This window comes from Phalacrocorax carbo, chromosome 6, assembly GCF_963921805.1.
Source record: "Phalacrocorax carbo chromosome 6, bPhaCar2.1, whole genome shotgun sequence".
NCBI classification, from domain to species: Eukaryota; Metazoa; Chordata; class Aves; order Suliformes; family Phalacrocoracidae; genus Phalacrocorax; species Phalacrocorax carbo.
Genome location: NC_087518.1, coordinates 20,544,131 through 20,568,119, shown reverse-complemented (window position 1 = coordinate 20,568,119; position 23,989 = coordinate 20,544,131). Strand labels below are relative to the sequence as shown.

General features: G+C 42.8%; 1 protein-coding gene across 7 annotated transcripts in view; it reads right to left on the bottom strand.

The window, feature by feature from the left end:
- Window positions 1–23,989, bottom strand: part of RAD54L2 (RAD54 like 2) — a 72,093-nt gene that overhangs the window by 27,745 nt on the left and 20,359 nt on the right. For 6 of the 7 annotated variants that reach the window (XM_064454118.1, XM_064454115.1, XM_064454122.1 and 3 more), the window contains one exon: window positions 20,834–21,040. In XM_064454118.1, the coding sequence (XP_064310188.1) occupies window positions 20,834–20,984 (151 nt within the window). In that variant the 5' untranslated portion in view covers window positions 20,985–21,040. Of the gene's footprint in view, window positions 1–7,924; window positions 8,521–20,833; window positions 21,041–23,989 lie in introns of those variants that run through there. The other variant, XM_064454121.1, reaches the window with a different exon arrangement.

Genomic DNA, 23,989 nt, shown 5'->3' with positions numbered 1-23,989 from the left:
TGTCAAACAGCTGCTCCTCCAGGTCGGTTGCAGCTCTCCAGCTGACAGGTCCCCAGACAGTTCCCACTGGTCCTCTGTTACGGACATCTGCACGCACCCAGGCACTCTGTCCTAAAAGGTACCCTGATTGCTAAGAGGGGCACGAGGTTTAAAACATGCCTGCAATATCAAAAACCAGTAGACCTGATTACAGCATAGCTCTGGTTTGTGCTGCAGACCAGGGGTTGCCAGTTTTCTTTGCTCACTAAGCAGCAGCAACTACCACCCCCAGTTGTATATACAAGCAGGGGGAGGTGCTTGGCTTCTCAACCAACGCTTGTGTATTACAGTTTAGAAGTCTCTGTAACAAAGAGTCATGACTGCTCTGTATAACTAACTATGCTTCAGATGCTCCCTGTGGTATGACTGCCAGAGCTGCCCCTAAACACCACACACAGGTGTGACTCATGATGCATAACACAGCTGAAGATCTGTCCCACAGTGGGGCACTTCCTATTGCACCCAAGCTTATAAAACAGCTCATCAACTCCTCCGTGCAGAACATTCTCAAACTTCCCATTAAACAGCATGGGATGCAGCCTAGAAAATATTATCTAGCATCTTCAATTCAGCAGTTAATTGCTCTCAACACATACAGCCTGCTCTGCAAGGGAGCTCAGGTTGCTGTGAAGCGTCAAGAAGCAGCAGGTAACATTTTTGGGGGCGTGAGATTTCTGTAACTAACAAACTGTTCTGACACCAAGGTGTGTGAGAAACAGTGTTATAGCTGCATCCAGTCTCTATGCTCCAAGGCAAACCTCAATAAGTCCAAGTGTCTATGCACACACAAGTAAACATCCATGGCTCCAGCAGGAGTCTAACACTCCCAGAAGTATAGAAATTGCCATTCAGGATAAGACCTGATGGTCCCCTACCTGAGGCTGTTGCACAAGAAGGTGCAAGAGACCCCTCAGTAGACAAAACATTGTGTCAGATGATTACTTCCTTGCCTCCGCAGTTACTAGCTAGCTCAAGTGGCTAGCCAGAGGTTCACCCACCTTCTGGGAGGCCAACTTCTCTGCCAGGATAACTCCAATGATTCTAGGGAAGGCATACCACTGAAAACCAGACACCTGTTTATTTCTAAAATAATTTCATCATAGAAACTGAGGTTGCAAAATAGCAGTATTTTGCTGAGTCTTTGGGCATTATTTCCTACCCTAAAGGCAGATGTGTGCATACATGGTGAGGAAGGTACCTGCATGCAGAGCAGCAAGGAGTTAGTTCTTGCTTTGGGAGCTCTCTTTTGTCCTGCACAAAGGGCAAGGAGCAGCTTAATATTATTACAGGCGTTCTGGGAACTTCCATGCAGTTTGTGGGCAACAGCTTGCCAGAGACTAGCTAGTACTAGCTAGTACTACTACAGCCAGTACTGAGCTGTCAAAGCAAGAATGGGAGGACCACTGAGGGATGGCACAAGAAAGACTAATTGCACAGCTCCAGCTGCAATGCTCACAGTCACTGACAGAATGAACTACAACTGTGCGCCAAAGGCTAGAGAAGTGACTTGGCAAAGCAAGCCTAACTGCAAAGACACTGACAGGCTGGAAGATGTTCTCTGGGGTTATCTGATGTTTTCCCAGTGCACTGGGCACTGGAGAGGTATGTATGTGAGGCCAGAGTTCAACTGTACTTAGCACCTGAAGAACAGTTGCTCTCTAACTATGGCACAGCAATTATCTCAGAGGCTGACAAGCAGCCAGAGTGCTCTGGCTCATCCTGTATTCAGCTGAAGCAGAAAATAAATATTTTCAGAATATTCTTTCTCTGTATGCAACTGGTGCAGCTGTTGCACAGATGTCATGCATGGAAGGAAGGAGGACAGGTGTCTCCACAGAGCACCTTATAGAGGTGGCATTACGAAAACACTCAAGCACCCCAAGGCTGGAGGCAGGAAATTCCTTGTGAAACCCTTGAAGGATGGTGTAAGGCAAAAGCAAGGGTGCAGCTCAGGCTCCCTTCCTCCAGGCCCTACTTGCTGCAACACCCAAGAGAGCCACAAAGCCCCCTCCCGGGGCTTGACACACATCAGCGCCCGGGAGCACCGTTTTGGGAGTTCCTCTCAAAGCACCAGGAAAGCCACCTGGCAGCAGAGACGGAAGGAGGCACAGCTCCTCCATGGACTGAGGGCTGTGGCTACCCCCTGCAGCTGCTATCAGGGTGGCTAATTAGCAACAAGACTTTGTTCTCCTCAGAAAATAATCGGGCTCAGTCTTGGGCAGCAGGACACCCCTCCCAGCCACAACTGCTTAACAAAGCCCTAATTATGTAAGCATTATATAACCCGGCACACCTACCTCCTCCCTCCCCCCCCCCACGCCAGCTGCACCAGAGACCCACTTGGCTGCACTCTCCGCCAGCACACTGGGGCCCAGCATGGCGGGTGCCTCTTAGCCTTCTCCATGAGCAGCCGCCCACTCACTGACAACAAGAGAGACGGGGCCGAGACAGGATCAGCCTTTTGTCTACACCGGTGGTTTCTTTTGTGCACAGGGTACTCCTGTGCTTGTCTGGGGGGCCCCTCGTGGATGCCCTCTCGTCACCAGGGCCACAGCTGTGGGGAGCAACAAGGCCAGGCATGCTGTGCCCCAGCCAAGAGGGCAGCCATGCCATGTACCTCGAGCAGCAGGACTTGCAGCTCCCAGCCCTTCTCTGCATGCTAGCCCTGCTCGCCTCCAACAAAATGCAGCCCTGATCAGAGGAATGACCAATTTCCACCATTGCTCTCACCTTGGCTCTGCTGCTGGCTGCGGTGGTTGTTGTCCTGCTGTGTCACAGCCAAGGTACTGCAAGACACAAAGGCATCTTTCTGGCTAAGCCTGCTCAGCTCCAAAGCTTGCTGACTCCCAGGGGAGGCTTCCCTTGCCTGTCAAACGGCACGTACATCAATTCTATCATCTTCATTCCCATTGCTGATCTGTCTAGGAGTTAACCACCTCAGGCCTGTCATTCATACTTGCCACTGTAACCAGACAGAGACTGTCATATTGGTATAACAAATAGCGCTGCTTGAAGTCTGAGTTACACATTTTTCATTTCTCTGGGTATCTGTAAAGCAATCAGTTGCTGCAGGTTCCAGACACCTATGTGAAATCTGCAGATTGCCAGTGAGAGACAGCAGGCTGCCTCCTGCCCAGGACCAGGGGATGGAGAGGAGAGACGTGAAATGAGCTCTGAAGAAAACACCACCAGCACAGGCTCTGTGGGCCAGAGCACGGGGAGGGAGTCAGACCAGGAACACATAAAAGCCAAACCCATCTCCAGACTCCTTCTAGTCAGGAAGTATGCCCCAATCGATGGAAAACTTTAACAGATAAATTATAAGGCAGCACTGCCCCTTTTTTCCTTCAGAGGTCTTTCAGCGTATCAGTTACTGATGAGGTTATGCTGCAGAATAAAACTCCTTTCCCGGCCTGAAGGATTCCTTCAGGAGCAAAGTGCAGCAAAACTGAAGGGCAGAAGCAAGGAAGATACCACCCAAAAAACAAAGGGAAAGGAAGCAGCCAAGAAATGCTGAAAGGCAAACTCGAACATCAAACAGCCAACTTTGGTGACAGACAATATATATCTTCTAATGCAGGGATTATGCAAGCAGAACCAGGCCCCAAATACCCAAGAGCTCTTGTTCTGGCTGGGCCTCAGTGCTGTGGACACCGAGACCCAGGTTACATAAACACCAAAGAGCACTTATATAACTGTTGTATGGCACAGGCTTGCAGCCACTGGCACCCTCTGGCATCAGAGCGTGGCAGGTAGCTCCTCCGGCCAGCCCTGCACCAGAGCAGCTGCACCCACCCCCTCCAGAACCTTGCAGAAGCTCCCAAATGCAGTGTCCCTCATTTTGTCCTCCCTCTTGCAGGCATCATGGAGGAGAGGTTGATGGTTACTCCAGAGCACCAGACAATATTGTGTTTGTTTCCAGCTCTGATATGCTCTAAGGAGGGTTGTGAAATTCCAGATCAAACATTTTCATAATGCTTTGAGATGGCAAGAACTGGAGAAATGCAGAACACTGCTACCTGGCATTCCTCTTCCAGATACATAATCAAAATTACTTTTCCCAATAAAAGACCTCAAACCTAAAATGTAAACTGCCTCCTCCTCCTCCTCATGAGCCCCTCACCTGTCACACAGACACTGTGGGCATTAGCCAAGACAGGGAAACAAAGCCAGGAAACCCACCTGTTAAGTTAGTGAGTGAAGCAAGGATGGGTTACATTTGTCCTTTAGGTGGGGTTTAGTGAGAGCAACTGAGTTACATAAAACTACTGCACCCAAGTCAGGAAGTGTTTCAGGCTGGAGGGCTGAGAAGTTTTCAACAAGCTATATGCAGGAGGGAACCGAACCCTCCCCTTTCTGGTTATCCCAATTCACTAGTTACCCCGAATTTAGTTTCATCAGCCAGATTACAAAAATTACCATAGGGATCTAAACCACAAGTACTCAGATTTAACCATCAGACCTTACTTCTTTTCACAATAGTTCAAAACTTTAAAAAATCTGCTATATTCTATTAAGGTGAATAAATATTGATTTAGGTAACAAACACAATTTCCCCTCACAACTTCAGAAAATAGACACATACGGGGATTTGACATGTTCCCAGCACAGTGAATCCAGCCGGCTGCTACCATGACTCTTCTAGGGATAAATTTCAGGAACGAAGAAAAGAGGACGAGCAGGGGAGCAAGCATTCTGCATTATGCAATGATTACATAAGCATTAGTTTACACTAGGTAGCTGGGAGTTGTGGTATTAGCTTTATATTGCGATACCCTCAGAGCAGTGAGAAATAATAAAGAAGGGATTATTGCTGCCACACGCTTCCAAGGCCACCAAAAAGGAAAACAACAAGAACAAACCAGACTATAAACCCTGCCTCAAGTCCTTGCAACAGCTTCTTTCAGGACCTGTTAACAGGGAAAGGGGAGAAGACATCTGATACTGACTCCTAATTTAAAAGAGCAGCATGAGAAATAATCCCAGTGTAAAGCATCCTTCAGCATCTGAGTGTTCCTTTATTTTTGCTCATGATGGCAATGGTATAAGAGAGGAGAGATTTCAAAATTATAGTAGATGGCATTTGCACTCTACTTCAGTGTCAAAGGAATTCACAAGCATGACATGGTCCTCACAATAATCTGTGAAACACCCTCCTGTCCATCTTGCAGAGGAAGAAACTAAGGCAAAGAAATCAGCTAGGCATCAGTGCTGAGTTACTCCCAAGTTGTCGGCTCCCTGTCTTATGCTCCAACCAACAGGGTCTCTTTCTTTTCCTTAAATATAATTTCCTTCTTGGAAAAACAAAACATAGTTGTGGATTTTTTTTAGAACTGTAACAAAGCACAGAACTTCAGCTGCATTCCCTTTTCCCCCTTCAGTCTCTGAAGTAATTTCAGAGGATTTTTTTAAGGACTCTGTTTAATGAGAGAGGCATCACTTGGGAGAAAAATGCAAATTGTTGAGTTTGAGCCTGTGTGCCACCGCATTCCACTGGCACTTCTCCCATCAAGTGCAGCCAGAAAAGTGACCGAGAGCACTGGAGAAAGCTAATAATAAGACCAGGATGAAACACCATCACTCAACAAACAATCTGTTTCTAGTTTTCCTTTTCAAAATATTGGTGCTGCTTTGTGTGCTGCTAAACCAGTCTGACAAAGGGCTGCAAAGTTGTTCAGGGCAGACTCACACAAATTGAAGCCACAATGTCACAAGGACACCCTAATCCAAAATACATAACACCCCAAAAGCTAAGCCCATTACAGCCTGGAAAAAGGACAAGCATTGGTTCCTTCGGAAGGTTGCTAAAATTACAACTACCTCTATGGTAAAAATAGAAGCATATGTGTATATGGGAAAGAGACAGGGCCCTTTAAATAAGACATTTTTCTTGTAGGGCAACAGTCCATTTTCAAACAGGTGATAGGTACTGTACTGCAACAAACCTTGATTTACTAGCTGGAGGGTGCTACCATAAAAATAATTAAAATCCTCTCTAACTTTCCAGAGACATTTATAAAATAATAAACAGCACGGCACTGCATATACAAGCACTTGCTACTTTGAATACCCTAAAGTAGTGTTCAGGCACCTAGAGTGTGAAAAAGCCACGTAAACCAGAGAGGAAAAGAAATACTGACCAGTGGTTGAAGCACAAAGGCAGGGAGGAATGTGATCCTCTGTTCTGCCCCAGACTCACTCTGTGACCTTGTGCAGTTTTATCATCCTCTCTAGGGACAAGAAGGCTATGGAGAAGTGGGACAGAGACCCCTCTGGATCCACCAGCCAGAACACAACCATGTTAAATCAGTTCCAAGTGCTTCCTCAAACAGAGATAATTCTCCCACTGGTAGAGCAAACTGTGATAAACCTTGCTCCAGACTTTATAACTTGACAAGTCATGCTGTACAAAGAGGAGTTCATTTGCACTCTTGCTCTGTTTGTACAAATGACCTCAAAATACCTTTCCACCCAACATTTTTGGAGGGCCTCTAACCTTGCATTCTCCCTCCATGTGACCTACAGTCTCATTTCCAAAGTATCTCCCCCTCCCCATCTTCTCTTTTTATATCTATTATCTAGACTGAGTTACATAAGCCACTTGTATCACCCAGATTCCTCATTTATCCAAACTCATTCTGTATCCTAATTCCTTTCTCTTCTCTGTTCACATTCTCCCAGAATTAGCTTCTTTGTCCTGCCACCACAACCAGAGAACTAAGAAAGCAAGACAAGATGTTTGGTGGGTTTTTTTCCATTTGTTTTGTTCAGGGTTTTTTTTTTTTTTTTTTTTTGCTGTTGTTGTTGGTTTGGGTTTCGTCCCGTCCCGCTCCCCCTCCCCCCCAGAATCCACCCCTCCCACTAAGACAACAAGCACTGCATGGCTTATTTCTATAAAAACTCCTCACAAAGACCACACTGCACTGACTCCTGTAATAAACCAGGAACCCAGAGCTGGAATTCCATGGGACCGTTTTTGACCAGCCTATTAAGTTCATAGCATGAACTTTGGAGGTATTTGCCACACAAACAAGGTGGAAGAAACTTGGCATCCCCGAGGACCTGACCTCAAAATAACACGTTAAATTACAAATTTAGAAAGTTCTTCAAATCTGACGAAGGTTTTTTCTCCAACAGAAAACATCTTCCCACCAGCAAGAAAACTAAGCAGCAGCCATCCCAAAACTGTAAAGTCATGTTGGGGTTTCACCAGCATCTTCCATTTGAACGGGGGAAGAGGGGGGCGGGGAAGAGGCAAGTAGCTCTTAGTCTATTAGGCACTAATTAGGGAATCTGGAGTAAGCACCAACAGCTCTGCCTGGTGCCCAGACTGCTGCCCGGTCAGCAAGTCACCAAATATTTCACTGACAATAGAAGCTTTCAAAACCCTTATTGAGTAGGATATTGGGGGAAAGTATGCACAAAAGTTGAAGGGGGTGGGGGAGAGGACACTGCATATAAAAATCACACTGATATTAACAGCTGCCTCCTCTCTTGCTAAAAATTACTTTTGCAGCATTACAATATGACAGCAGCAGAAACAATAACAGCCAGACCCAGAATATCAAATTGCCAAAGTCTTCAGAATTAAAAGCACAAAGAAAGAGCGAGCTTCCTTCTCATATCCCCTCCATCAAACCAACAAGCACTGCAATACTGAAAATTCAACCATTTCCATCCCTGCCAGGTAGGTAGCAAGTTAAAACCTGAGCCCCTGAGTTCCTGATGCACTTTGCTAGCCACTGAGTAGGGTGCTCCTGCACAGGAGAGGGAGAATGAATGGTTCTGTAACAGGAAAGCAAGAGGGAAAAGAAAACAGGGTGGGGTGGGGGGGTGAGGGGGTGGAAATCAAACAAAAACCCACAAAAAACAATCTGTGTCCTACCTGGAAACTGCTGAGACTCATCCAAGAGTAACATGCTGCTCAGTGCGCTGAGGCAAAACCTCTGCCTGCGACTCTGTCCCAGCACTTGCTCAATGGGGCCACACGCTCTCAGCCTTTCTGCTATTCTTGTCTCCGGGTCTTCAGGACAAAAGTTTCCAGTCACTCCCGACAACTCGTTATCTCTGCAGCCCAGTGAGCACTAAATCCACTCTCACTGGTGGTTCAGTTCACAAGCGGGAAATGCCTCCTGATAAAACAGTCCAGGGTACAAGCAGGGAAACCTGCACTTAAGGTTTCTGAAAATAACTTTGGTCAATAGCTCCTAGTGCTTGAATCCACCCAGCCGGTGTGACAGGAATCAGTACCCCTATATCCTCCCTGCACCCAGCCAAGACAGACCAGGGTCACTGTTATATAACTAGTTAAATACGCCTTGTGTTCAGCCTAAATAAAAATTGTCACTATCTCCTCCCCTGCTTGGGGAGTCAAACAACACACCCCTGGCCTGCAGTAGCTGCTGCTCCACTGGGGACCGATGTCTGGAGCTGTGGTGCCTGGCCAGTTTGGCTTCGGTATGCGTTCCCAATCAGCAAGAGCAACCTCTGTTACGCCTGGGAAAAGAGTTTTAAAAGAGAGAAGAGCAGGGAGGCTGAGTGGGTGTGTATGGGGGAGATCTCTCTCCTCTCTCATCTCGAGTGGTGGAACTGCATGCTGTTCGGATCGGATCCCATTCACTCGGCCTGTGATCCAGTTCAACTAGTGGCAGAGACCAAGACCGAGAATAAAATTAAAATCCTTACATAACCATTCAGGCTCCGGCGGGGCCCCGCACAAGGGGAATCCCAACAGACAACAGGACGTTCAGAGCAGGGGACATGCAGGACTGTAATCATGCTTCCAAGTTTCACAGTGCAAAAGGAAAAGGGGGGAAAGAGATGCAAAAAGAAGTACAGCCTTTTTGTCTTTGAAAACAATCTTGGTATCTGTGATTTCATGAATTATTTGTATGATGTCTGCTAACTTCCAAGAAATGTGGACAACGGACTGAAGCCTGAGCAATTCCTTGGTAACCAATTTGCACAAAAATAGGTGAAAGAGCATCCTGTCCACTTCATTAAATCAGCAAAAGGCTCTCAATGCACCAAATGGACTATGAATTGTATTTCCTAGTTTTTAGGAAAAAGCCTTTCAGAATTTGTGGAGTTCAAGCTTATTCTAAGTGAGCCTTCTTCCCCACCATCCATCTGCACCAAAAGGACAGGTATAGGAAAGAATCCTGGCCTTCTTCAGAGGTACAGAAACTTTTTCCACGCCTGATTCCCTTCACAGGCATACCCAATGCCAGTAACAAATAGCAAACCTGGGCTGACAGACACGTAATGAAACCAGCTCACTCCTAGCAAGCATTTGTCCATGTAAAGAAGTCAACACTTTGCTTGAAACAACTGGCAAGTGAGAGTCAAGAAAACCAGGATGGGCACAAGAAGCCTGAAGCAGGCTGTGTCTGAACAGCTCTGGCACAGATCTGCAGGACTCCAGGACAATGTGCTGCTCCCATAACAGTAAAGGTTGATCTAGAGGTCTGCAAACACAGCCAGGGCAGAGCCCGGCTACCCGTTGAGTGACTCCAGACATTTTGATTAGACCTTTAATTCAAGAGGGTGGCAGAGCACAGTGAATGCTTGCTGCCAGAGTATCCTTGTTGCTTCAGGGTACATCACAGCTTTAAAACAAACCCAAGGTACTATTTTCATAATGAGAGCCATATAAATTTTACCAAAGAAAATATGAACTGTATTAAAATTAAGAGGCTTGGTAACAAGACAGCCTTTCATCTATGTCAGAGATTCAAATAGCCTGGCTGGTACACAATAACATACAGTGTTTATGAAGGGGGAAAAGAGGGACAAATATCTTAAAAGTACATAGCCAAGGATCTTGCACAGCAGGCCTTATAAGGACTTTGTAGGGTTGGAATTAATAACCAAACATGACCTCAGAATCTGACCTAACAGATTTATGGAACTGGGAAGCAAGATTTAAAGACAAGTATTTGTGTAAATACAACTGGATACTTTCCAAGGCATGCTTATTACAATCAAGCAATCAAGTACATGGAAAATGGAAGCTTAATATACTAGAGGAAACAGGCAACCTATACCTGTCCTTCTGCACATAGCAATAAAGCACAAGGCTGCTTCTTCACTCTAGTGTGCAAAATGGAAAGGAATTTTTCTAGTTTTTCTATCCATAGCAGCCTACTTGTAAGGCCATCACTGTTAGCCGTGATAAATATGTATTCACACAGCCAAGAATTAGATCTGCCAGAAACAGTTTATAAAATGATCTCCTCATGGAAGGTAATCTTGTTACAGATAAGACCATTTACTGAATCGCTTTTCTGTGAGGCCAGCCTTGCCACTAAGGAAGAATGTTCTCCCTCCCCTACAGAGTCTGAAATTTTACCTAGCTGTCATACCTCACCTACCTCATGCTCAAACCACAAGCTCTTTGCAATTGTGCAACTGTGCTATACATCAGAAAAGATTTCTCAAGAAACTTGTCACTTGAGAGGGTCTCTTGCAAACAACATAGAAGATTCTCCTGTTAAAAAAAAATCACTATAAAATTTTGTTTTCATAGAATATCAAGACAAAGGTCCCTTAGAACATGGTTTTTATTCAACTGAAATCTTTGCAGCAGCAATGTCAGCGCTCCTGAGCACTGCAAATTCGAAAGGGTTAAAACTCACAACTAAATCTGCCTATACACACAAGCAGCTCAACTGTAAAGATTTTCAGGGCACTAGCTCCTCTGTACAGCAGAAAACATTGGAGATGAGGGGGAATCAAACTAAACTCAGCTCAACCAAAAACTTTCAATGAAATATCGTGAAACATATCACAAGTGATTCTCCTTCCCCATCCCTTCAAGCTGGGGTAGCTCAGCCTGTTCTCCACCTTGAACATGGTTCTCTCAACCCACTGCTCTCTGCAAACACTTTTCAAACTATCACTGTGGGAGAACACCCACTGCTTCAGACTTCAGTCCCAGACTTCCAAAGATTGTTGAAATGTATTGACAAAACAATTGTTATTAGACAAGATGCAATAACTTTAAGTCAAAGGATATCATAGATATCTATCTTAATCAAAGCTAAATCCATTGCACTACAATCCCAGTTACATTCAAGAAACTGATTCTCATCTCCTCCTAACTTGCTACATTTCTGCTACTGAAGATGACACAATGTATTTGTGCACTATAAAAGACTAATTTTGTACTACCTCAATTTCATTCCAGTTTTCATCTAAGCGCAAATTTGACATAAATCACAAGCTAAGAGCACACAGCAGTGCCATTTTAAAATTGCTTCTAACAGTTCAAGTATTTTAATATTTTACATAGACGAAGATTACCTACAGATTTTAATTGCAAAATTTGTTTTGACAGAAATTTAAACTAGGAGTTTCTCCTCACCTAGACCAAAAAAATTTTATCTTGTGGCTTCTTCCTATCTCATTCCTATTTGCATATTTGCAAGTGAAAATAATGTCTTGTGACTCCTACTTAGAATTTTGCAAGACTGAGTCAGTGAACTGCATGCTGAAGAAAATGTGAAAAAGACATTTTCAACATCTGTAGTACAAATTACTGTTATTAAAATAAAAAATGGGTGTTACATCAAAAAACTTTGATCCAAACGATGAGCCAGACACTTCCGAGTGTTCAGTGTTGCAGTTTTCTATTAAGCCTAAGGAGGAAATTAAAACAACAAATAAAGAAATTAACTCTGATGTGATATTGTGTTTTAAAATCTGAAGAATACTTCTAACTTAAACAGTTCCCCTTCCTTCCAAACCTGCTGCTGCTTCTTGGCTAGAAATATTATACTTGTATAACATGTAGCTATGTGTGCATTTTATTTAACCAGTCATTAAAACAGCACAATACCAGATAAATTAAGGAAAAATGAAAATAAGGACCCCTTGCGTAGTTTAAACTCAAATTCAAAATAGAGAAGTGTTTCACCCAGTACATTTGAAGATAAAAAGGGTGCTGCCTAAAACAAAGCAGAAGATTTTGACTTTGGCTTCATCAGACTCATCAGGCAACCTTGACCACCTTTGCCAGTCTTTACCTGTTCAAGAGGGAAAATACCACATTACCAATTTGCTAATTAGTTTCCTTGTGATTGTGTCATGGTTTGAGATGTTGCAGGTGACCGAGTATGGTATCTATTAGCAACGACCAGGTGCAGTACAAAGCTGACTACTGAAAACATACATGGGGCAAAAAGGTGCCAAACACAACAAAGAAGTGTGACTGTCCTTTGTATAGATTCTCTGGCTGCTTTGCAAAAAACAAAAAGCAAGTTTCTGGCCCATAAAGCACAACCCCCATATTCTGCAAAGCCTATCAGAAAAGCAGGAAGGAACAAGATAACTTCTTTCCATGAAAGACTTGGAACAGTTCTTTGTTCAGCTAATAACTGCTCACTCACTGACCCTGCTTCCAGTGCATTCATGCTACTCTCACGTTTGTGGCACCTCTAAGAAAAGGGAGCAGGTAGCTACAGGTTAAAAAACATTCCAAAAAATCCACATCCATATATATATATAAAATGCAGAGCCATGGACGTGGGCTTGAACAGCATAGAGGATTTCTATTTTGTACTCCATCATACACAATAGATCAAAGGGAAGGAGTAAAAAAGAGGAAAAAGTGTAGCTAGTTATAATACCACATCATTTCATGAGATCAGCCAGTCCCTGCACCCAGTCAGCGGGTCTGAAAGGAAGCAGAGCTCTGGCATCACCACCTCCTTTTAAAGAAGTAAAGCAAGTCATTACTCCAGATTATGTAACAGTTAGACTATGCCAGACTTTGTGCCACCCTCTGAAGAAGGAAGCCGCTGTCAGAGAGCCTGGGAGGGGGGCAGAAGAGTCACAAACATTTTCATTCAGAGCTTCCTCCTGCTTAGGTTAAGCAGGATAAGGAGACTGGGAAAGAGTCCACACTTTCATACAGAGCAGACGGACGGCAAAAGGTTCGGCGACTGACCTGCAACATCGTGAGTCTGTAATTCCCTGTGAAGGGGGCTGGGGGGACAGCACATGTCAGGATCTCAGCCTTCCTTCCCACAGCGGCCGCCAAGCCACACCTCACCCCACTGAGAATAACCTAGTTCACAGGGTTAGTTAAAATGCTGGAGTCAGTCAATAAAACCCTCACAAACCCCAGGTGCCACTCCTCCCACACTCCTCTCCATTCCTGTTACCTTCTCCTATTCCTCCCAGATTTATGGGCCAACAGCCTGTACACAAGGGACTTCCACCTGCCTCTAGCACCCTCCAACAACCAAAACTGCCCCAACACAAAAAAATGCCCGGCAAGGCAATCTGCAGCATTGTGTTTGGCAGAGAGGGAGCTATCAAAGCATACAGTACTGGCTGTTCCCAGCAAAGCACCCAAAAGGTTTGGTTTTTTTTTTAAATGTTACCATTTAGCAAGTCCAGTAAAGCCACTTCAAGGGAGCTGGGTGCCTGTCACAGGGTCTGCACAGGCATTAGCAGCTCCCATACAAGGTGCTGGGTATGCAGACACTTGCTAGCTGGGCAGGTCCAAACCCCTCAGACTGCACACAGAAACACCATTTGTTCTGAAAGACAGACTGTACTACAGGGAAACCACCAGAATAAAAATAATGGGTAAAATATGCAGCCTTCTGTAATGAAGCAAAGTTCTCTGAGAAATCAGTGACACTTCTGCCTAAATACGAGAGGCAAACATTCTTCCCTGCAATTTTAATGTAACCTTTCTGCACTTCTCAGTAACCAGGATTGCTAAATTTGCAAATGATAGTATCCAGTCTCTTTTCACCTTTGGTACTAACTGCATCTTTTGTATTTTATTCAGCTGGATTGTGGAAAAATAGAAGACAGCCAACTCCTAACTTTCTGGGTCTTAGGAAATCAACACAAGCCTCAAATATAAGATTTGCGGAGGCAGAGAATGTATGCTTAACAGACACAAAGCAACTTCGGAGATGCTCTTATCGCTTTCAGGAGCTGAGAAAACAATAAAACCCCCTCAACTTCTTAGTTATAGCAAGTCACCTGAGAAACCTATCCAATATCTGCAGTTAGATGCAGTTTGCTCACTGAGTTATCCACAACCAACAGACTTGAGGTTAAGCCCCACAGTCTGCACCTGTATGATATAGCATATTTAAACACTCTGATCCATAAAGATAATTTTCTACGGTAATGTAATGTAGTTTCCCATAACAATTTGATAAAGTCTAAACACATGCCAATATTGCAGGATATTAATTCACAAGTAAATTCTTTCACGCGTAGCGATTACTTTTGTATCTCTATGATACCATGCATGCCATCCTCTTCATGCAACTATTGGCTTGGAAGACAGTCTACGAAAAGTCACTATAAACGTTAAAACCTTCCTCATTGTTTAAGAACAGCAAAGTGCACAGTGGTACTTACAAAGATTAGGGCCATTGCAGAGGCAAACTTAACTGTTGAGAAGAGGTTTACTTCCCCCAGGATATGCCCCTCTAGCTTCTTTAGAAATACTACTAGTTGGACTCTAGAGGGTGCTACATCCAGCCACAAGCAACAGAAACGAAAAAAAAAAACAAGATAGGAAAGTCAATCAAGAAGGAAAAAATGGAAAGATGTCAATCACCACCCTTCCCCCCAAGAAATCCACCTTGTGCTCTGCAAACAGTAACTTACAGATTAAATTACAGCACCCACCACTCTGGCATACGTACACACAGATCACAGCAGAGCTTAAAATTAAAGGAACCCTCTTGATCATCTTCAGTGCTTTTCTAGATTTAGGAAAGTCCTGACTTTTTATTTTTTCCACACCTTTTTCTCTGACTCATCCACTTTCAGTCAACAAAAAGACCCTCCACTCTGCTCCAAACTTACTCCGACAGGCCTGTGCCTTTCCATAGCCCCTGCCACAAGGCTCGAGCTAAACAACAAGGACAAGCAATCACAGCACGTGTGTCACCAGTCTGAGGCGGAAAGCAAGAATCAATCAAGTCCACTGTGCCCATGTACTGCAGCAAGCATCTCATTAAAGCGTTCCTCAAAGAGCAGCTATAGTCCTGGGAGGCCCATCTACCCTCAATACCACCCAAAGACATGGCTATGAAAAGCTGCTTTCTAAAAGGAGTTGAGATATTAAAGAAATAAGTATGTATTTGCTCCTCCTCTTCTTAAGGAATGCATTTCATTTCTAGCAGATAGGGAGGACAATTTAAACCACTGTTTAAGAAAAAATGGTGTGCAGTCTGGTCAAAAGAAGGCGGCAAAAAGATTTCAAGTTGCTGGGACTTATCTCCATTTACTAATACAAGCAGCACCATCCAATTTAAGTAAAAAGTGCAGGTAAATTACTCTCTAACAGCAGTTCCCCAACCCCTTTTCATTCTTCTTCCAGCAGTATGAGATTTCTAAATCTGGAAATAAAATGCTAAAGAATGGGCTATCATTTAGCAGTGTATTATTTAGGAGACTGTCTCCACACTCTGCCTCTCAGTTTCATACAGGTGACATGATCTAATTTATAAGAATAACTTCAGATAAAAAGCAAACACTCATGTACGTAAGTGGGAGGAGTCTGCTAAATGAACAGATTTATACCAAAGACTTTCTTCTCTTCCCCTCTAAGCACAGAAATTTGCTCTACTCCCAGCCCCACACATCCAGCTGGGGACTCCCACACACAACACAGTTTTGTTTTGTTCCAGCACTTTGTTGGGGAGAAGACAAGATGGAATGACTTTGGGGTGGGAAGCATATGAATAACACGATCTCCCAAGATGAGGAGCAGCTCCCTGCACCTCAAGGATGCATTCATGTATCATTCAAAAAAAATATTAACCCACACTTCCACATGACTTTTAAAAAAAAAAAAACAGATTTCCAAATAATTTCAGCTTTAATAACTCCAGGTGCTAACGAACTTTCTAGTAAGTGTGGTGTTAACTACTGATTCTTCCCCTCAGGCTAGACAAGGAAATTATCCAGGCAGCTACAAATTGATTTCACTTTCAGTTTAATTGCACCCTTTGCTGCACTCACCACAATGATGAACCTCAAAGAGCCACAAAGTAACACCATGTTAAACTAAATCCATTCTTGCTGTAATTTCATGCCAACATTTTTTTCCCCAACTAAGTGAAAATTGTATGCAAAGCTGAACTAGCAGTACCCCTTTACCTAAACAGGCTTTTCTCCAGCAAGAGTTCAAGGAAAGCAAAGAGCTTTTCAAACCTGAATTGACATCTGAGGTCAAGTAGTCCTGTCTTGGATTCTTGAGAAACTCAAAACTATGAGTACCAAGTAGCATACCAAAGTTCAAACAAATAGCAGTAACTGAAATACATTCTGGATCATGCTCCAGAGACAAGAGGTAACTGTTTAAAACTGTCATGATACTATCAAATATCATAGACAGGGATGAGCACAGTTTTAAGAAGCTAGGGTAAGGAAAAGAGTCTCCCTCCCTCTCACTAACCTTCTGTGCCAGTTCTTCAGAGGTTCTGAGACTTGGCCCTGGTGCCTTCACCCTACTAAAGCTGCAGTGCAAAAGAGCACAGGCACCTGTGTGTCCTCTGCTCTCCTGACACTTGCAATTCTGTACCACCAACACAACTGTGCTCCTTTTTCACTCCTCTCTTAGGGTCTGTGTCCACAGAAAGCCCACACGAAGCAGTTTTGTTTTGCTCCAGCACTTTGTCAGGAAGGAGGAGGAACAGTAAGAGTCTGAGGTGGGAAGAGGGAGTGCAGCCTGCCTCCATCTTCTCCTGTTCTCCACTAGTCAAACAGAGATGCCACAGAGCTAGCATGCCCTCAGGCCTGGGCGGGGGTAGGGGGGGAAGGGACAGGAGAAAACAAGCAAAGTGGACAACACAGGGCAGAAGACAAGGCTAATTGCATGGAAATTGTCATATCACAATAGTAGCATCTAATACACTATTATTTGATGTTGCCTGGTACGTCTGTACATGAAGAATTGCAGTACTACCATGGTATTGGAAAATTGTCCACTGCTGTACCCCAGAAGTACTGATTCCAATCCCTATCTGCTGTACCACACACCCTGCAATGCGAACACAACTAGTAGCCTTTGAGACCAGTGTCTGAATGCCTGTGCTCATTGAGGCATCTTTCAGAGAATGGAAACAACCTTCTCTTTACACTTTTACCCAAGTTACACTTTAAAAAAAAGGATTTGACCCATATACTCAGAGGTAAGAAAACAAGCAACTTGCCGTCACAATTAATAGTGGAATTACAGCCATATGTATGAATAGGAAACAATGAATTCCAGAGAATTCAGTCAGAATAATCCAAAGACATTCAGAAAGTAAAAAAACAGAGCACTACAGTGGGATTCGTTCAAACACTCAACAGCTTTCCTCAAGAGGTATGAACAGTCTCTGCATTTGAAATTATCTGTAAAATCTGTTTTGCAGGTTTGTTTCCTCTTTGCTCAAATTAGCTTTTATTCCTATGGAGTTCTACACAGCCCTGAGCAACTACCAGGATCAGAGAAAAAGTGCAGGACTTGAAACAGCCCTTTATCTCTACAGTCATCAGTACATTACATTTCTAATGAAAAGGATTTAGAGAGTTAACAGAAGAGTTCTTAGCAGTCATGCACTGTATCACAAAATCGAACGTGATAAAACAAGTGCTGCTATCCACAAGTAATGAGAAAACAGATGCAGTGGGCAGAGATGACAAGGCTTGAAAGCAGTGGAAGCTAGGATTGAAGCATGCTGCTAGGATGGGTGTGCAGTCTGGCAGCCACTGGGAAGAGGTTATAAGTGTCAAGGTAGGTATGTCCTGGCAGAAGTGTTCTAGAAAAAAAAAAAGACTAAAGCTGTAAGAGCTCCTACACATGAGGCTAAGGTTCATTAACTGGCCACCACTGAAGAAATGTACAAAGGATCTAAGCTATGTGGTTATTAACTCTCATTTACTTATTCAGAAATGTACAGAAAACTAGCCTTCTGTGCTCTTTTTCTTCCTTGAGGGCAGGAGGAGAAGGTTTAAGAACTGCTTTTGTCAAGACTAAAGTTTTGTACCATAGAAGTCCAAACTAAACACTAGACCATCTATGGGACAGCCTATACTAAATGCAAACAAAACTTCAGGTTCTCAGAGCAGAAATGAGAAAAACTGCACCAAAACTGAAGATAACACTCTTAATTACCAGAATGAAAAAGAACACAAAGAAAATTCTGAAACTGAAACCACCACAAGTATTAATTCCACACATAGCATATATGAAAAAGACGAAAACAAGTTAAACATGCAAAACAAGTCACTGCTAAGACTGAGACCAGACTATCTACCATCAACAGGTGTGGATAATACTACACTAACCCTTCATAAGTAATCGGAGGCACCATCAAAACATGGAAAACCTACCTTCCCAAAACAAAGCCACTATTTTGCGAGCAAGCAGTAAAAATGTTAGTTTGATAATTGTTATAAATTGTTTAAAACAAGTAATCACCTGCAGTTTGAAGAAGACACATATGTAGCCTGTTGCCCTTCCAAGTAAATAATTGTGAAAGATTAATAATATTCTAAATCTTGTAGTGCTAGAAATATGCAAGAGCCTATTCACAAGGGAAGAATCCTCCCAGGATCCCCAGTGGAACATCTACAGAGCATCCACAATACCAGGAGGGGGAGGAGAAGAGCACAGCTGGAACAGGGAGAACAAACTTTTCACAGAAATTATTAAAATTAAGCTTTTAAAAAGCTTCATAGCATAAACATTAGAGCACTTCCTTTTTGTCAATAAAAGTAACTGTCTGTTCCTAAGAGGATTTTTATTAATGACAGTAATCTACAAAGAGACGGGACTATAAACATCAGATGGGCAAAATAAAATGATCCTCTTAATTCTGAAGTTAGCTATAGGCCAAATAGCAGGAGACTGTTAGATTTAAGGTAATATAGATGTCAAATGACATTTCTGAGGCAGCATGTAGCTGTGAAGAGATATCAGGAAAAGCAGAGTGGACACCTCCACAGAAAACAATAATTACGCAGCTAAGCACACAGAAAGCATCCTGATATTCTGGCAGACAGAATTAAAGCTGAAACAATCTGAAACCTCTGAGGCAACGTAGCTTTGCTCAGACTGTCTATGAAAGTTTTTTCTCCATACCTAGTGAACAACTATAAAAACACTGTTAGTTACATGTAAATTGCCTTTTTACTGTTCTTCATTATTTCTTACATTTGTTAAAATTTAATTTTTAATTAGTCACTAAAGAAATGTAAAGCATAAACATGTTTCTAGTGCTTTAAGATTAAAATAAGCAGCTTTCATTAATGGTTAGCGATGTTCTGGTACACCTACATTAATTTTGTTTGCTTTGAAAAGTACAATCCTGATAAACAATTATATGAGCATTCAGCCACAATACTATAGATGTAGATGATAAAATACATAGGTCTATGATAAAATAACCATGGGAAATGACACACTGGGACATGACATACAGCCACTCCTCTCTGCTAATAAGTTTTTCTACAACATCACACTTCCTATTGCTCCATTGGGTGCAGGTTCCTGTGAACAAAGTGACACTGTCACCACCAGTCTCTGTGAGATGAAGTAATGTGTGGCCCTATAACTATCTCTTGGGAATTCCCTTGTTTCTTACCTGAACTAAACTTCCATTTCTGCTACTTCGTCATTAGAAAAAGCCACCATATGAATAAATCCAGAGGAATAAAATTAATTTGTGCAAACATTTTATATACATTTTAAATCAAAATAGCATCTTTAAGTAGCACGTGGCTGAAAGAATATTTAAGAAAAACACAAAAAACCCACAAACAACACCTGAGGAAAACAACGTACTTTGAAACCAAAAGTACTTTAGTAACTAGAATGAGAGGGAAGTATCTGTCTTTATACATTCTACGCTAAGAGAAGGAAGACTATTCTCAGTAGGTTGAAGTAGGTGCATTCAGAAATCTACACACCCTTTGAAATTATTTAAAAATTCACAATTTTAAAGGAAGCAAATGCAGCATCCTCTTAGGCTTGGGCTGTAGTTTTCAGATACAAAGAGTTTGGTGGCAAATACAGCACGAGGAATTCCCACCTGAGCCATGCACTCCTGTCTATGTGCCCTAGAACATCAGCCATTCTGTTAGACCAACAAATATTCTTCTAGGATCATGCCATGACCCAGAACAGGAACCTAATCTTGCTTAAATGTAACCTGCACAGCACAGGTCCACAAACAGCTACATTAGTCCTAACTGAAGAGGTGAGTAGGGCAGTTATAACTAGGTGAGGATGGAAGGTGATAACTTAGCAGTGCCACCTTCCATATTGTAAAACAAACAAGCAAAAATACACCCAAACTGTATGCTCTCAGAAAAGAGCATTTTCCAGTTGTTCAAGACTATTATTTTAAGTGAGCAAGAATTGCTCATAGCACCTGTTAAATTGTTTACCTATGGGCAAGCCAGCAATGTAAATATATTTAATTTCACTGGATCCTTTTAATACTACACATAATTGTAAATTGATTTATTTACCTCTATGTAATTGCTTCTCCTGAACCTGTAGCTATTTTAAAAACTATCCTCCTTACAGCTTCTGCTTGTGACTTGTTTTCATGGTGGAAATTTTTTTTAGCCAGAAGTCCAAATTTAACCTACATTAAATCCCTATTTAAACTAAACACCCACATAAGCACTTCTCTCTACCAAAGCTCTGGACAAATCCTAACCCTTGTGCTACCTACCAAGGTGTCACTCACCAAAATTAGTAACACCAGTTTTGCATAATAAATGTATACAGAGATTCACAACCCCATTCACTTACCACTCTCATCAAGTAAGTCCTCCTCGTCATCCCCATCATTGTCCTCCTCCATCGCCACCTCCTCATCTTCCTCCTCCTCCTCTTCCATATCCTCCTGCTCCAAGTCCGGGTCCAGGTCCGGATCACTCCCTGAGATTGACTCGTCTGACATGATTCCCAGTGGTGCTCCTTGTGCATTACCTGCTCATGTTCTACCGTGAGGCAGCCCTGCGAGAAAATAAGAGAGGTACATAATGAGCCCAATAAATCCCAACCTTTGAGCCTCAAGGCTCAATATCACAGCAGGATTACTGCACATAAAAACACAAATCTGCCATCAGTCTTTTAAACAACAGTTACATCAGACTGTGCACAAAATCCTGTGTAGAAAATGGATGCCATATGCAATATATCATAATGATATAGGCCCAGCATTGTAGAATCAACATCAGAACCAATATATTAACTAATCACTCAAAAAACCACCTCTTTCTTGGTATCCTTGACATGTACAGTGCAGAAAGATTCCTAGTATCCATGTCTGGTTATACAAAGATGCAAAAATAAATTATGTGAACAATTTCAGAACACTACTGTCCAAACACAAAGCATAGAAAAAGGATCAGACTCTGAATCCCATACAGATACCCATTACTCTGATCTCTGAGCACTGAAAACATCATTGCAGTATGCAGACTGTGGGTTGCAGACAGAAACCACCCTCCTGACTTAGCTGTACCCACTGTGAAGGACACCCAGCTACTCATCACAGACTGTCCGAAGTCTCCATTCCAACCAACCGAACAGAGTTACCTTAATAACAGTACAGACAGATGACAACAAAGATCCAGTTTTTAAAGGTTGTACATCCCTTTGTAAAGCAGGGTATGAAAAAAGTAAACACAAAGGAAGGATGCATCAGAGACAATTTGCATTTCCTTCCGCTAAAGGACAAGACTGGAGCTAGTTGTGCATAACTCCTCTGTTATGCTACTCCAGTGCATCACAGCAGAAATCATGGTACGAAATAACAATAAAGCCTAAAGAGAGGGCCAGGGCAATTACAAAGTCACAAGTTTATTTGCAGATCATACACTGTCACTTCTGCACAATGACGCATACTCCTCTTCCGTACACAAAGAATTATCATAAGCTGTGTAAGATGGATGAAAAGAAACACACACAAGTAAGAAAGGAATGTAAAGAAGGCATCTTGATCTCAAGGAGCGTAAAGCAAAGAACATGTTCAAAAAAATCAAGCCTCAGAAGAATTGCTACCCACACATTCCCCAGAAAGCTTTAAAGGAGGAAACATTTCCTTGTCATTCATTTTCCACTGCCCCCTACTTACACCACATTTCCAGTGTAAACTATGTTTGAGAACTAATAAGGCAACATATATGTCTACAAACACTTCAAGAAACAGAAAAATTTGTTTTTCAGCTGTGTTTCAGCAGTAACTAGATGAGCTCAGAATCTTGAAGGTTAAAGACACAACACCTCTGTAGCAGGGCTGAAAAATCTAACTGTCAAGTACGCTGAATTATTCCAGCTGAAGTCATCGGTTCCTGCTTTGCCTCTCTCAGCTCCTCAATAACATTGAAGACTGTCTGAAAGAAAATAAACACAAGGGAAGAACAGGCTTTGCAGAGATTGCTATTGGAATAGGAAGCCTTTCACCACTAGGTCCCAGGAGCACTTTACCACCAGGCCGAGACAACTGAAGTCCCTATGCTATTACACGTGTCACACAAAATAAGTTGGCTTAGTCAAGCAGATGGTAGAAAAGGCCAAAATCTAAATTAGCTCAAGTGGAACTGTGCCAGTTTGCACAAGCCAAATAGATTTATTCAGCTTCTGTGGTCTGCTGGTAGGCAGGTACCGAGTTCTGTTGCTGTCAGGCTACTGCAATATGGTGACTGACCCTGGGCACTGCAAGGTGTGGCACTGCTTACTTTCTGATGTCTGGTGACTTCAGTCAAGGACTGCAGATGCAAAGCAATCTATCAGAAGTTTTTCCTGACAAATGCCATTCTAAAGTCTATGTGTATTTCAAAACAGCAGCTTATTTTTACTTTCAAATAATAATGTTCCCTTCGAGCTGATATTCAGCCCTAAGGAAAATAAACATTGTTTTACTCTTTACAGGTTATACTCAGGCCTCTAACTGTAAAACTGCATGTGTTTCCTTACAGTTCAGGAGGAGATGGTCAGTAGTGTTACCTTTGTAGGTCTCTGCTGGTCACCTGGGATTTCAAGGGGATTTATTTATTTATTGCCATGCCGTCCATACACACCTTGTATGCTATCTGCCAGAAACCATATCAACAGAAGCATATTTTTAAAATTCCATGTTTTACTACCCCAGCAAACTAAGCACCAACCAGAAAATACCAAACCAACCCAACAGCCCCCCACCCAAAAAACCCCAACAAAATCAACTAGTACTAAAAAAAAAACCCAACCAAAAAAACCCCCACCAAACCACTACTAAAATGGCAAGAATGGATTCTCACCTACAAACAGGAAAAGCAGAAGTGCTGTAATGCCACTAAATGCTCCAGGTCAACGAATGACACATGATACAGTTTCTCTCATCAGTATCCTCCTGTCTATCATCTCTCATGTTTTGCTGTTTGTCACAGAACCTTACAAAAAAAGAAAGGATAATAGTCCTTGTCTTCCTATAAATAAAATCAAACCCAGTAGAGAGCAGCTATCTCTCAGACTGGAGTACAAAAGGGCTCTAATCTAAGCTTTAGTTTTGTTTAGCAGTAAGTACATGTTCTTTATAAACTAACTCTTGACACCCGTTCAGCAGCCACAGCCACATGCAGGAGAGTTAAACAGAAGCTTTTGAAAAGATTAATTAAATCTTGCAGAAGCTGGGTGAAACAAGGATGGTTAACTCCTCTGTGCCTATTGTCATGCTGCTGTCTGTCTTTCTCCCTCCCATTCTCCTCCTCGGCTCTGGCAGCTCTGCAGCTACCCTACTGCATAAAGCCCTGGGTCTCAGGGGGGCTTCCACCGTGCCTGGTGGCACCGCAAGCACAGAGCAGGGACACAGCAGGACAGGCAGGTAGGCGTTACGCAGCTGTGAAACTGCCCTCATTTCTTACACCAGTCTGACCCAGTTCAGAGCTTTCCACCAAGGGGAATTACACAACAGGGCCAGAT